We start from the raw sequence: 15,615 nt of genomic DNA on the forward strand, positions 1-15,615 counted from the left end.
CTGTTTGTGTGAGATATATATATATATACATCGCGCGCGTTCATAGACGAGTAAATAGGTATAGATGTGTAAATTTATTATAAATTAATTATATTTATACATTTATAATGTGAATGTGTATGTGTGTGTGTATGTATATATATATATACACACACCACATCCACACACACACACATATATATACCATTTTTCTAAATACAAGAAATATATAACAATTACTCTTACGATTTTATGCTTTTATTGCAAGTTTTAACAAAATTAAAAATTTGCTTTTCTATGACAATTACCTAAAACAGAAAAAAAAATCTATAAAATTTCTCTATATTATTCTATTTGAAAACTTTACACAAAAGAATTGATAATATCTCATCATACCATTTAAATATTGGCAGTAATTTCCTAACATTATGCATTCATTAGTTTTGTAGACAAATTAACACATATATGATTGTTATAATTCTGTATCGCTCGTTTGTTACAATAACGATATAAAATTGTAATTTTTTAATTTACTTATAAAAAAAAAGAAAGAAAACTTAAAAAAATGTATTTTTATTCTTCCACAATCAGTTATTACATTAAAATTGCATTTTTAAATTAATATTACAAAATTTTAATGATTCAAAATATTGAATTTATTTTCTGGAAAACTTTAGTTTTTTTCATCGTGTTATAGCAAATGAGCAATATAATAAATATTGTATACAATAAATTTACATACAATGAGAATTACATATGCACCCTTTGATAAAAAAAAATAGTATAAAACGTATAAGTCTAAACAAAAATGATTCCAACGTTTAGATCTGCGCGAAACTTTTTTTGTTAAAGAGAGTATAATAATAAATGATACAGTAATTGTATGTGTAGAATAATGAATTAAAAATGTTACAGCCTATCAATAAGTTTAAAATGTAGTAAATATAATGTTCTCTTTTTATGTAAATATGAACATAAACACACACATTAATCATTCATTAATTAATTTTATATTGATTTTCTAATTAGATTATAAATGGTTTGTTACATATTTTGTTTGGTACAATTCCTTATTTACATTCGCTAATGTCTAATGTAATAAAATAGAAGTTAAAGGATGGCAGAGTGTATTTGTTTCCATTAAAAACACTTGACAAAATATTGAATGAAATATGACATTCTCATCAATATAAACAAAATCTTATACGGACATAGCTTCTAGGAACAGAGCAACAAATCTTCGCAAAACACCAACAAACAAGATCATTTTTTTTAACAAAAAAAGCTTATATAAATCGTCATTTGCATGCATTCTCAACTATATGTATTTTTTTGCAACAGCCCATTAAAAAATTGACATGTGTTAACACAAAATTTGTTTTAAACGCGTGTATTAAAATGTCATATTTTCAAATGATTACAAAGTTAAGAAATCTTTCCAAACCTTTAGGTGTGTACAAAGCATACATAAAATAATTTCCATTATTGCATTAATTAAATCTAATTCTTTACAAGTCTGTACACTTTACATATTACAGATATGTAATCTTTTATATAGTTGATAACGAATAATTTTGGCGCCAGTACTTTTTCACTATAAATAGTTTTTACATACTGTCATATAGTACTGTAATAACTATAATTATTTTATTTAGCATCTTGTGCTTTATCTAGCATGTACTTATCAAATATATGATATAAATAAAAGCGACTCGCGGAAAATGTAATGATAATATAATACTATTTATAGTGAAAAAGTTAGAAAATATATGGATGTATATTATTAAGTCGTAACTTCAGTGTCACAAGTTCTCGCTCTACATATTTATATAATATTATCCGATCAATTGTGAGTTGTTAACTGATCACTTAATTAATTATGTTTAAAGTAGAGAATTCCTGAGCATGCTACGACATTGTTCAAAGTAAGGCACGCACTTGAGTTGGCATTTGCCACATATGCAAACGCTTGTCTTTACTTCCCGCTATAATCTGAAAGATAATGAAATTGAAAATTTCATTAGTATTTACTATTAGCATCAATGTCTTAATTTACATGTTTAACCAAAAAGTCATATAAAAATAGAGAAAATAATTATTGATACTTAATAAAAAATGTTCAAAGAGATAATACAAAAATATAAGGAAAGTTATTAAAAAATATTAACTTGCACATTGAATACGTACCTTATTATTTACAACTTCTATACTCAATAACATATTCCCTGGACCACGTATGCTATGTGTTAATTTGTGATTCTGTAAAGAGATTTATATTGAATATATATGCAAATATGCTGTAATGAACTGATTATAAATTGATGATTTAAAATATAAGAATGCAACACTTACACTTATGTCAAAAACATAAATATTGCCGTCGTAACAGCCCGCGAAGAGTAGTTGCTTATAAAGCTGCATACATACAATACCAACACCAGCCTCATATTGAGTTACTTGTTCACCCGTCTGGAATTATATTTAAAAAATGATGATACAATTCAATTTGTTTGAAAAAATTCAGAAAGCGCTATTGTCACTTGCCGTGAAATCGAAAACGTTTATAGATGTGCTGCTTGTACCACAATAGATCAAATTATCATGTCGCAATAAACTGTAAACAGTAGAATTATTCTGGGCACTAATCATACGAAGAAGCAAACCGGTCAATGCATCGCGTATATTTATCGGTTGATTTCGAGATGCTATAATGAGAATTCTTCTGGGGCCTTCGTTCGTCGCTTTAAGCGCAAGTACAGATTTCTCCGAGAACGGAATACTGTCTTCTTTAATAGCACCAGCCTGCAACAAGTTATATTCGTATGTATAAATATTTAACATATAAATATTAACTATATATTATATATAATTTTTTTTCGTATATAGATAAATTATTTTTTTCTTTCTTTTAAGTAATGTAAATTACTACTACTATACTATATCTACATGTTTAGAGATATACAGAAGAGAATGTGGTTTAAAAAAAATAACTCGCCTCGATATGGAAACGCGAGACATGTCCAGATTTTGTTCCAATAAAGATCATACCCCATGCTTGATCCATACACTGAATCGGACTCTTTGTTTGCGCCGGATTTCCTACTAATGCGCCAGTCTGCAAAGAAGCAGTGTTTTATTAGTTTTTTTTCCAATAAAATTATTTAATATTTAACCTACTAAAGCTTACTGTTATTTTGTAACAACGCAATGTGCCATCTAAGGAACCAGAATACATAAGATTTTTCTCAACTCCTGCATCCGACTTGTAGATATATAGACACGTAACTGCAGATTTGTGACCTTTATATATATTCAATATTCCATTAGACTTTTGACTATATCTATATATTTTGCCGTCTTCGCTTGCTGCTAAGAAAGAATTCTCAAAAATCTAAAATAAAAAAAAAAGATTATATTTAGCCTATCTTGTATAGAAAATAATCATTTATTAAATTAATACCTTTAAGTCCAAAATAGGGCCTTTATGGACCGTGTATTGCGTTCTCGCAGATTCATCCTCGTTGCTCTCTGCTATATGTAAAACAGGTTCCTGAACAAGATCCTTCTCGCTACTTTCCGTGGTTGATTTCTCTTCTAAGATTTCAATCTCGAATTTTTCTTTATCGCAGGATTTGGCCGGGTCAAAGAAACTTTTGCTCGAAGCTGCAGTAGGAATTATTTCCGCATTGTGATCGCATGTGGTGTGCTGCATACACGACGAATCGCTCGGTGCAGAAGGATTGATGACAATTATTCCAAGTCTGTCCAGAACTTTGGGATTAATATACTTATAAAGAATGGATTTACAGTCGATCAATCTCACTTTGCAGTGTTTCATTTGCCAATCTGTGTGCTGTTTCCTCTTCTTCGCCACACTCCTGTTCTTCAAAACTACAGATTCTGTAATCGTATCGAGATGTTTAGCTTGATTTTCGATCTTCGTTTCAGATTCAGTACTAACTTTCCGGCTATTCGTATTTTGCACTTTCTGTGAAACACGATTCTTCCTGACATTATTTACGACTCTTTCATCACGCTTTGTCCACGTTGGGGATTTGCTTCTGCTTCGCGCTGTTAAATCATTCTCGTGAAAAACGCTCGTCTCTCGTGAAGAAGGTCCGCTGCTGCTTGAATTAGTATCGGTTTCATTCATCTTACTAGACTTGATCTCATTGGAGTTTCTGGTGCTTCTTCGAATCGGTGTTGAAGTATCGTGTTTGCGACGAAGCTTCTGCGACGCACGTCTACTTGCTTTATTGGACGAGAAGGTAGAAGTCGACGTGTGTTCCAAACTGGGCATTTGTTCAACGAACACTTCGTCTTCTGATCTTTCGTTCATTAGATCAACTGGAACGGAACTGCTACTGCCTTGATCATTATTCAGGATTTTCTCAAATGTGCCGGATTTATTTTCGGGATTATTTTGCTCTTCTTTGGCGGTTTTAGTGGCATTCTCGACGTTTTGACAATCTTGTTTCACAGCAATCGTGTCGTTCGAGAGTTGCTCGGATTCAGTATCTGGTGGTTTTTTCTGTTTAGTATCTGTTTTTTCCAAGACATTTGAGTCACACTCTGTATCTATTATTGCTATCTTGTCGTTAGATTCAACGCTGTCATTAGATCGCTCGTTCTCAGTAATATCGGAGTTCGCAGTAATCAATTGCGGCGCAGATGGTGTATTACTTGCGCTATCGATCGCCTCTTGCTTTTCATTTGCGTTCACTGTACGTTTATCTTTCGCTTCATCTTCCTCATCCTTCTTGTCTTTCTCCATGGTCGAATTATCAGCTTGCGAGGTACTTTGTGAATTTTCATCCTTCTCTTCCAATCTTTCGGTGTGAGCCGGAAATACGTTTGTTGTAGAATTCTTATCCTTCTCTTCCAATCTCTCAGTTTGAGTTGAAAATGCGTTTGTTGTAGAATCGACCAAATCAGTGCCTACGACTTCCGTGCTGTCTTCCGTCTCTTTATTTTTCTGCAACAATCCCAGACTGAAATCATCTTTTATTAAAGTTTTGGGCACGGATACTTTAATATCAAAGTTACGCGAAGTAACATCATTGGAATTTTTCACACGGTCACGTTCGCAATCTGAGGAATGACTTTCCGCTTGAGTTTCTTCAGGAGTAATACTACTGTCAGGCTCCACGTTACGTTCACTGTGGAAAGGAACTTTGTCCTGACTTACGGCTTTAAAAACATGATTCGATCCATCAAGTACATCATTACTGTCTTGCTGCAATGCAATCTCTTCTGTACTTTCTTTCTCTCGACAAGGCCAATCCGAATTGGCGTTCGCTTCAGCGTCGACGAGAATTTGATGCTTATCGGACTGCAATACTGGAGAAACGTTGGACGTTGGTGGAGTATCATCAGAAGCTCGCACTTCTGATTGAGGTTCAAAAAGATTTTCCTCTTTGTTCTCTGCTACAGCGTTTATCGTCTCGTTTATGTTCTTCGTGATGTCTGGTTCAATGAGATTTTCTTTCCTCTGACTGAGCGTGTCGAGCAAGTCTCGTTGTTGCTGCAGCTTCTCGATGTATAACTGGTTCAGAGGCAAATTCTCTTCCTCACCCGTTAAGTTGTTAACCGTCCTCAAGATGTTGTCCAGTTGTTCCTTCTTTTTCTTTTGCACCATCGATTTCATCTTCTGCGACATAGCTAACTCTTTCTTAAGAGTCTCATTTAGCAAAGCGAGACCCGATGCTTTCTTATGTATCTCCGACGCGGTATTTTGCACCAGAGAATCCCATGTGCTGTCGTCAGTATATATAGACAAGGATTCCGGAGTGCTGTGCATATGCTTGTTCGACGGTTGAGAATTTACTTTTGCCACTTCGTTCGGTGGTGAAATATCATTTGACTTATCAGTATCAAAATGTTTTGCACGTTCGGTCTCGCCTTCGGTAGAGTCCCGACATTCTGAACGCTCATCCGCACTTTTATCCGTTGCGCTTTTATCTGAATCAATCGAGCGTTTCGAACTGATATTAGCCTCCTTGTCAGTCTTCCTTCTAGCGGTTTTGTCCTTTTGCGCTTTATTATTTTTTACGGCGTTCGATTTCTGAAAATTTTCAGATGTGTCAATAATACCATTTTTTATTTTTTTACTCGCGGAAGTCGAAACCTGCTCCTTTGTCACTTTGTTAAGATCCTCTTCTTCATCTCCTCCTTCGTATTTCTCTTGTCTGACTGTCCATTCTAGTCGTGGCTTCTTTTTCCATCTAATCACCGGCGTTTTCGACCTAGGCATGTAACTCGTATTCTCATTATCTTGCGAAGATAAAGCTCTCTTTCTGCTCTTAATCAGCTTCGGCGACTTCGACGGAGACACGTGTCTGTCTTGTTTAGCATGATTTATTTCACTATTCTGTGACGTTGACGGCATTTCAGACTGATCGGGAACAGTATTATTTTCTGCCGTTCTTAACACCACACTGTCATTTATCATAGATTTTTCACTTGACGGAACATTACTTCGTAATAATTCGTGCAACTTTAGTTTCTCCGTCACTAGCTTGTGAATCTCGAGATCAATTTCCAACATTCTAGCCAAAACAGCTTCTTTCGTGTTACCGACAATTTTTCCAGATCGTTCCATTTTCTTAAGTCTCTTCACCAAACTGTTCTTCCTCAGCGTTTCTTTAGATCGATACTTCATTTGCCGTTTATCTTTTAACCTATATAAAACTGAATCTTTATGTTTTTTCTGCTCTTCGTAATCTTTCTCTCTCATCTTCGCGGAAGTTTCTTGGCTTCTTTTTTCTTCATGAACTTTCTCTTTTATTTTCTCGGAATTTTCCTGGCTTCTCTTTTTCAACAGTTTATCCAATTCTTTCATCTTTAACAATTCGACAACCGGCTCACGTTGCATATTGTGAAGACGTTTCTCGATGTTAGTCGGAGATACTATGGACTTATCGTGATTAGCATTAACACCAACATCCTTACGGACCGATTCAACTAATTCACTACGTGTGCCATTGTGCGCCGGTATTTTGTTTACGTTTAGGTTAACCTGTACGGTTATATTGTCGTGAGCATTTTGCGTGACAGTCGTACTGTTATCAATCTCTGGCGTACTCGATTTTCGATTGTTTTGTTCCTCCACACGCCAAGTCGGCGTTTGGTAATTTATATCGATTTCGCTCTGTTGTGTTTTGTCTAACATTTCAAGTGCTACTTCTTTAGTCGTCGTCGGTACGTTACTTGAAGATTTTAAAAAGAGATTCGCGGCCTCCTTCAAAGCAGCTTTCGTTGGGACATTCAAAGTCCTCGGCGAATCGGTCGGCGAACACTCCATCGGTGACGGTCCCGCGAGCAAATTGTTTTCCGTTGACGAAATATGCTTCATGTCGAATTTACATCCCTCCGATTTCGATATCTCGCTGCGCGATAAATCTGCGCACGGTGCAATGATTGTCGTTTCCGGAATCACCGTCGGTATGATGTCGAATTCTGAGCTTTGTTGTTGATCAACAGAAAAATGCACGCATTCGTCGTCCTTGGTGTCGAACGTAGCAGTGCTTTGCAAAGGATCGTCCAAATAAAATATGTCGTTATCTAGATGCTCGTCGGAATCGAAGTCCGGCAATTTGTCGCAGGATGCTTTCTCTGCGGATATATTAGTTCCTAAGTAAATATGGTTGTCGAGATGTTCTGTGCAATCTCTTTGGCAATCCGGCAATCTCAATGCGTCATCCGAGATCGTTGCCTCTAACGCATCAGATAAACTGGGATCGGTTGTAGTTTTCAGCTTACTTATCAAATCTTTCGATCGAACTTCGCTCTGAATAATTTCTTCCTCGTTATCTAATAACATAGATTCTTTAATCACTAATCCCGCGCAAGACGTGTATCCTTCCTTGCTTATGGTCAACTGCCTGTCCGTCTCGTTACCTCTAACGATGTTGATATCGTTGACGTCATCGTGTAACATGGTCGTGACTATCTCGCTCGAGGATTTTCTTACATGCCCTTCTTCGTTTTCATCTGTCGTCATTGTCGTCAAATCGGATTTATCGCTCTTCTCATTCGTTATGCATTCTTTATCTGAAGAAAGTAAATTGTCATCAAAAGCGATATTAAAGTTCTCGTTGGCATTGATATTCGTATCGTTAGCGTAATCAGTACCAGGTTCTAGCGTTTCGTAATCCTGCCCTTCGATCTTCATATCCTTGCAATTGGCACTTGTCGTCGCATAATTCACGTCGAATAAGTTAGGCTGCTCGAAGTCCATCATAGTTTCCTGAAGAAAGCCTTTAAACGGACTACCTACGCTGTCAGAAGAAACAACGTTGTTCTCTATGCTTTGCCGTTCCTGAGAGTTTTCGTTCGAAGTTGACGACGACTCGGCGATCTTCTTACCCGGAGAATTATCCTTATTCGCACTCGCAGATTTATTTGTAGCTTCAAGGATATTTAATTTCGTATCGTTTTCCTTAATGCTGCTAGTTTCAATATTTACTAACAAATTTTGTTTATCTTGTTTATCGATACTATCTACTCGAGATACCGCATCCAATTCGGAAATGCTGCTATCACGATTAATTGTGCTCTCCGTTATCAGATCTCGATCTGATTTTTTTATTTGATTTTCATTCGTGTTATTCAATGAAAGTTTCATGTTTTTGATTGTATCAGATTGTTGAATCTCAGTTGAGATATCCTTGTTTATTTTTTCTATGCTATTTGAGATTTTACTTTCAGGAACTTTCGGGGCAATTTTAGAAGCTGTCGATACGTCGAGTTCAGGAGTGATGTTACGAATTTTTTTATGGCCTTTTTTATCCGCGATCTTAACACTTGTTGTATTCTTTGCACGCTTTATATTATGAGTTTCATCTCGCGTTGTCTTAGAAGAATGTTCGCGCGTATCAGTGCTTTCAATGTTACCTGCAGTTTTTTCAGCGTTTCCTCGTTCACGAATTTCTAAATTTAAAGAACGTTCTTTCTTAATAGTATTATGCGGTAATTCGTTACCATCGTTATCAGCGTTGCCAGAGGAAATTGTTGACGTTTTCACATTGCTAGTATTTACCTTATTTTGAGAACTTATCGACTGTACTCCTTTAATTTTTACTTTGTTCATGTCACTAATATTATTGATCTTTTTTTCTTTCTCTTCCGTGTTTGTTGTCACTTCCAAAGGAAAATATATTTTTGTTGAAATTAAATTATCAGGTTTTGATATTGTCGCAGACTTCTTTTTTGCTTTTTGTTCTTTTGCCATTTCTTTCTTCAGCTTCAATTCTTTACTACCTTCCGATCGAATATTTTTAAATCGTTTAGGATCAGACGCAACTTTGCTTTGTAATGTCTTATCTGTTGCAGTGTTCTTAACTTCTGAGCATTTCTTTGTTTTAGACGCTACACTCTTAGATGTCGTTACAATGTTGGGCAATACATTGACACTGCTAGTAGCAAGCGATACTTTATCTTTTGATTTAATCTGATTACTTTTTTGAACGACGCTATCATTATTGACGGTACGATTTGAATTTTCTTCATAACGTTTCGGTGCTAATCGTGGATCTTGAATGGAGCTGCTCGATGTAGATATTAATGTAAATTTATTTACCGCAATTTCTGGCTCTATACTTTTCGGTGTAATTAAATTTTGTGTTGATGTCGTAGGATTTTCTGTAGGCTTCTTCGGTTCCAATTTCTCATTCATACGACGTTGTATGGTGCGCTCGTAATACGTCTTTATGTTGATCTTTTTGCTGCCACCTTGCTTTGGACTCGCAGTACTCGCAGGCGGGACACTTGATACCAAAGATGCTGACATAGCAGCTGTTGATGCCTTTGACGTATCGTTATCAGTAGCTGAGATTTTAGCTACTGGTTTACTGTCTTGTATTTTAATAGACGATTCGGTAAGAGTGTGTGCTGTTGTGTCCGATTGTTGCAATATCGCATTTTCATTAACGTCGCTGCTACATACCGATACATGTGCGATACTGCTTTGATCTATTACATTGTCATTTGTCGACAAAACAGCCTTATCTTGACTGCAGCTAGCGTCAGGTGTTTCACAGGTTTTATTTAGATCTTCCGTACATTCCGATAAACTCGCCGGATTAGGAGCATTCCAATTTTCCGGTACGCAAGTAAATACATTTAAGGGAACTTTGTTATCATTCATATCGGATGTTTCTGGCATCTGCTTCAGCTGCGCTTTAGTTTTCAATTGCGTAGGGGAACCTATCGGCAATCTCTCTTCAACATGTAGTTGCGTGGTATTAATAGATGTCAGCGGAATTTCTTGTGCTAAAGGAGATTCTACTCTATTCTGCGATGTGGAGAAGAAATGTGCTGTCTTATTTTCCATAGTTATGAGATGATTCGAAGCATTTATAAATTCAGCGTCTCTAGTATTCTCTTGACTAATGTCTAGTTCCTCTTTAACAATAACTTCTTGTACAATCTGATTTTCTATAACTTCCTTCTTAATTTCCTTTTCCGTCAGCAATCTATCAGTTGTTTCATTATCATCATTGTCTTTGTCTGAGGAGGAATTAGAGGAACTCATCTTTTCCTTGTTTTGTCTCTTCTTTTTTTTATAACGTGTTTTTCTCTGCTTTCGGCTCTTGGAGCTTCTATAAGTCTTCCGCGATTTTTTCGATTTCCGTTCTCGTTCAATCTCGGCATTTACCTCGTCTCTTATCGCTTCGTTCAATGACATTTGTTTGGCTACCTTCTCATTTTCTTTTATTGCTCTCAATAACTTTGTAACATTTGTGCTATCACTACTATTACTGCTGCTACTGCTACTAGTGCTGCTGCTACTACTGTCACTGTCCTGATTGACATCACATTCTAAATATTCTGTGGTATGTTTTCTATCGTCACTATGTCGTCTAGATTTTTTGTGCTTTTCCTTTTCCAAACTTCTGTGTCTTGTATTTAATTGTTGTTTTGAAGATTCAGACGAATAACGACGTCGTGGATAAACTTTTCCACCGCGTCCTCTACTTAATAAACCGCGTCCTCTCTTGGTAACAACAATCCTTTTTGGACTATCTATACAATTGGAAGGAATACAGACTGTCAAATCTGTTTGCATTCCATATCTTGCTTCCCATTCTTCTTTGGTAAGATTTCTATATGCATGTGGATCTTCTCGTTCCTTCCTTTTCCATCTATCGCATTTCTCGTCCCAGTGCGGGCTATTTTCCAGTCTGTGTGTTCTGTCATCTTCCATGAATGCTTCTTTCTCCATGATCCTCGAAATCGCACCAACATTGAATTTCTTTGTACTTTGTTGCTCCATACTGCAACGCTTACGTTCTTTTACTGCCGCAGGTGTTTGAATTTTCTTCGTTACTTCTGAAAATATATCATCCAAATCATGTTGTAGAGTCAACAAGCTGTTATTAACATTAGAAACGTTAGTTACAATAGGATTACAAGTGTCATCTTTTAAATTAAGATCATTATTTATAGTACTATGTACCGGTACATTTTTGTTAGATCCCGTTTTTACCGCATGACTTTTGCTTTTTACACATTCCTGACTAACATCATTCAACATTGTTGTTTTATTCGTGCATTCTGGGGTTTGGGTTATTACGGGATTGAACGTACGATTTGTATCTTCCAAATGACCATATTGACTGCTCGAAGCTGCTGCGGACTCGGCATGAATGTCTGGTTGCACGTCCAATTGTAGTACTTCATTCAAATGATGTATAAACTCTGTAGGTAGATCCCTAATGGATACGATTGCGTCGGTGTCCAACATCGCGTTTAATTGCTTCATAAATTCCTGTTGATCATATAGTTTCATCTTTTCGTCCTGTGCGTGTCTCATCTCCAAGGATAATGTAGGCTTTTTTTCTTTGACTAGACGCTTCATTATAATATCGAACTTTCGAAGACTAGTGTTATTCACCATGTTGTAGATATCGTTCTTACTCATCTTTAAGAATCGGGTAATAATCCTATTTTTCCACGAAGCATCCATTTTAAAATTCTTGTTCTTTTCTACACGGCTCCTGGAATTTGGCACGTTGACTTTCGGAAGTGAAACGTTAGAATGTTGAGATTTTTCTCTATGGACATCTTTTTGTGGTTTTTTATGACGCAATATAATATTTTGGTTTGCAATCTCGGATGATATTGCATTCTCAGAATTATTTTCTTTTTTCTTCAAATTCTTCTCTTCTTTTTTATGCTTTAATAACATATTTTCTAAATTCTTTTTAGTTATCGAAGGTGTTTTTGCTGCAGGTGATTTTTCTGGTTCTATGGGAGATGTTTTTGCTGGAGGTGGTTTTTCTAGTTCTATGAAAGGTATTTTTGTTGCAGATATTTTTTCTAGTTCTATGAAAGGTATTTTTGTTGCAGATATTGTTTCTGGTTCTATGAAAGGTATTTTTGTCGCAGATATTTTTTCTGGTTCTATGAAAGGTATTTTTGTTACAGATATTTTTTCTGGTTCTATGAAAGGTATTTTTGTTACAGATATTTTTTCTGGTTCTATGGAATGTGTCATTCCATTTTTTTTCTCGTTATTTTCTTTCCACGATGACTTGGTACTTACTACTTTCGCTTTATTATTCAAATTAAATACTACTTTAGGACGCTCTAATTCATTCATTAACGCGGTAGCATCCTTAGATTTCGCATTTGCATCTTGTATTGTTTCTTCCGATGATGGATAGTCTGTTGTACTTTGTTCCTCAGGTATTTTTTTCTTGCTACTCGTATCACTTTCTTTTATCTTTTTTTGTTTATTGGTTTTGGTTTTTGGCTTTCCTGGAGGCAGTGCTATAGACTCTACATCGCTAGCAGGATCAATTGAGGTACTGCTTTTGGAAAGAGATTTGTAACTTTTGGAACTTGATTTAGATTCTTCATCTGTCTTTCCTGTTATACTTGTCATTTCTATTGCAAATCTCATAGCTTCCTGCATGTCGTTTAAACCATCATCTTTGTTTACGCTGCAATGCAAACCAGAGGACGAAGAGAGCTCTGGTAAAGAAGATGAAGACACACAAGTGTTAAGAGGCGCTGCATGTACTTGAGGCAATGATGGAACGTGTGTATTGACAACAGGATTGCTGGGCAACATAGGAAACATTGGAGAAAAATTTACTGAATCGATATGAGATGGCATAAAAACATTACTTTGATTGACTATTTCTAATGGTAATTGTTGAGGCATAAATCCTCCATGTGTATTTAAGCCCGTGTGAACTTCCATATTATTATAGACGGCAGGTATTGGATTTTGAGCATTACTCCATGGAGGATTTGCATCTTCATGAGGCATTTTTGTCACGAGTAAACATTTCATATTTGGTGGTGGCTCAGTGGGATCGAATAATGGTAAATCAGGAATTGAATATGGAGGCAAAATACCCGATTGATCTTGTTTTAGTAATATTGGCGGTGGAGTGGTAGGATCAAAATCAATGGGCAACTCTTGCTCCGTATGTGGAGACAGTTTTGGTGGACCACTCTGAAAAGAATTTTCCTTCATTCTTGGCAATTGATTATTTAATGTGACATTACTTACTGGTGTATCAATTAATGGTGTTTGTGTCAATGTACAATTACTGCTATTTGAATTTTCTGCATGAACATGAGAATTTAAAGCACTTTCTTGAACTTGTAAATTTTCAAAAAGTTCCTCTTTGTCTTGCGATACGTCCTTCTGCAAATTGTCCTGATCCGTTGAATCAATTGGAAATGATACATCAGCTTGTAAATTTAGTGTTTCAGACTCATCTGGTTCTTTCGTAACATCTGTGGGATATATTTCGATTCCTTGTGAAATATCCTGTTGTTGATCATCTTGCTCTTGTGAAATATTAATCAGTGGTGTATCATACTGATACTGAAAGTCTGATTCTAGTAATTCATTTTCAATAATGTTATCTGTGTGTAGGTCTGGTTGTTCCAAATTCTGAAAATTATCAACTGGCTCTTGAAGCTCCCCCCAGTCCACTCCTTGTCCATTCTCAATCCATTCCTTGTCCACTTCCATGTATTGGTTATCATCTGGTATATCTTCTAGATTTGTCATTTGATCGTTAGGTATCATTAAATGAGTTTCATCTTTGTTCTCGTCTAATATCATTACGTCGCTATCTATATTATTAATAATATCTGTATTATTAATAATATCTGTATCATTAGTAATATCATATTCATTCTCAATATATTGTGTGTTATCAGGATTTATTTTTCCAATGTCCTTTAGATCATTGTACGTCAAATTGATCTCAGATGATTTGTATCCTACTGCAGGGATACGTCTCTGGTCATTATCCTCTGTATTGTCCTCAATAATGTTAGATGGTACATCTTCATTCCAAATATCTGGGATGTCATCGGTGTTAAAAGAAGAGAGTTTCTGCTTTAATCGATCCGCTGTTTCGATTATTTTCTGTTGCCGCTCCTCTTCTGAGCCGAGCAAAGGAAGTTGTGGCACAATTTCAATTGTATTGGTCTCCTGCATAATCGGCTCTTCCAATAACACCACGGGAGTCTCCTCGAAATTCGGAGGTGCAGGCAATCTATTAGGGGCAGGGAATCGTACGTCATAATTACAGAACCTCCTTCGCCTACCGTCTGCTCTAAAGGACGGGCTGCCACGTAACGGCGTATGGGGCTGAAAAAACATATTGTTCGGCTGCCAGGGCGCGCCGAATTGCGCGGGATGTCCTGGCCTCGGTGGAGGTGCTGCATGTCGGAAGGGTGGACGTGGAAATCGGGGCCTACCGAAGCGACGCGCGGCACGTGTACCCTGCGGGTAGCCCCTTCCTCGGCCGAAATTGCTGTAACTCATTCCACTCTTTAGCCTAACACCTCAATACAATTGCAACAAGAGTTCGCGTAAATACAACAACCTAGCACCGCACAATCTTTGGTAGTTTAACATGCCGTAGCAACGAGCATCTCTTCATCAAGATGCACGTTTATTGCACTACGCGTTGACGATTCTTGCCTCTTAAGTTCCACAATTCGTCTCTTCTGCAAGCTTGCGCACTCGGGATGTTAAAGATCATCGTGTCTCTACATATCCTCACGTCTCGCACGTATTTACCCTAGAGAACGATGTCGCTCTCGGACATCCCACCTAACCTCTCACGCTGCAAGGACCCACTGACTCTGACCGCTTCCCGATGAGGTTTTCGACTGCAAAGAAACACGTGCGATTAGACCTTGAAGGGTAAACATCGGGGATGATGACAGCGTTCACCGGCGCATTTCGCGCATCACGATATGACGCAATGGACAAACCTGCGGAGCTCACGCGTTCGCGTCAAACAATCAGATGTTTCGCGCTCCTTGGAGTTGCGTGAGTTGCGTCTCCAATCCTTATCTCTTTCTCTCTCTCTCCCTCTTTCTCTCCTGTTCCCTCTCCCTCGCGAGCTCCCTGCGACGATGTTATTTCCGTCGCGTGGCGACGTCGCGGAGGATCCCTTCCTTTCGGATGAATACCTTCCTCGGCGCCGTGGACCGTGGACTATGAACGGTCGATGATCTGACTCTCCTTGCCGTCGTTTAGACGAAATACGTAAGAACGCGTCACCCGATCGTTCACGGTACCACCGACGTAGGTAGCGATGAGACACCCGCCGTCGTACTGCGCGTACACAATGTACACATGCGCGCCGATAT

The 15,615-nt window shown here is 37.1% G+C and overlaps 1 protein-coding gene across 3 annotated transcripts; it reads right to left on the reverse strand.

Annotated features, from left to right (window-relative positions):
- Window positions 1-1,563: 1,563 nt before the first annotated feature.
- LOC108759594 (uncharacterized) lies at window positions 1,564-15,596 on the reverse strand. 3 transcript variants are annotated; one of them, XM_018505108.1, is made up of 9 exons: window positions 15,235-15,596; window positions 11,569-15,129; window positions 3,440-11,310; window positions 3,167-3,370; window positions 2,975-3,094; window positions 2,524-2,781; window positions 2,332-2,448; window positions 2,167-2,238; window positions 1,564-1,971 (listed from the first exon to the last, which is right to left on the reverse strand). In XM_018505108.1, exons 2-9 carry the CDS (start codon window positions 14,777-14,779, stop codon window positions 1,900-1,902), a joined length of 11,925 nt encoding a protein of 3,974 aa, XP_018360610.1. In that variant the 5' UTR covers window positions 14,780-15,129; window positions 15,235-15,596; the 3' UTR covers window positions 1,564-1,899. The 3 variants fall into 3 exon arrangements, with proteins under 3 accessions (XP_018360610.1, XP_018360605.1, XP_018360604.1); XM_018505103.1 differs by having other exon boundaries at window positions 3,440-15,129; window positions 15,248-15,596; XM_018505102.1 differs by having other exon boundaries at window positions 3,440-15,129.
- Between the last annotated feature and the right edge of the window lie 19 nt (window positions 15,597-15,615).

Source organism: Trachymyrmex cornetzi, unplaced genomic scaffold (genome assembly GCF_001594075.2).
Source record: "Trachymyrmex cornetzi isolate Tcor2-1 unplaced genomic scaffold, Tcor1.1 scaffold1051, whole genome shotgun sequence".
Classification (NCBI taxonomy): domain Eukaryota; kingdom Metazoa; phylum Arthropoda; class Insecta; order Hymenoptera; family Formicidae; genus Trachymyrmex; species Trachymyrmex cornetzi.

Bases quoted from the DNA above. Each gene is read 5' to 3' on its own strand.
- LOC108759594 (XM_018505103.1), bottom strand. From the start codon at position 14,779: ATGAGTTACAGCAATTTCGGCCGAGGAAGGGGCTACCCGCAGGGTACA. The intron at 2,782-2,974 runs GCGAGTTATTTT...AACTTGTTGCAG, and splicing joins TCTCGCGTTTCCATATCGAG to GCTGGTGCTATTAAAGAAGA. The intron at 2,239-2,331 runs GTAAGTGTTGCA...ATCTCTTTACAG, and splicing joins TTTATGTTTTTGACATAAGT to AATCACAAATTAACACATAG.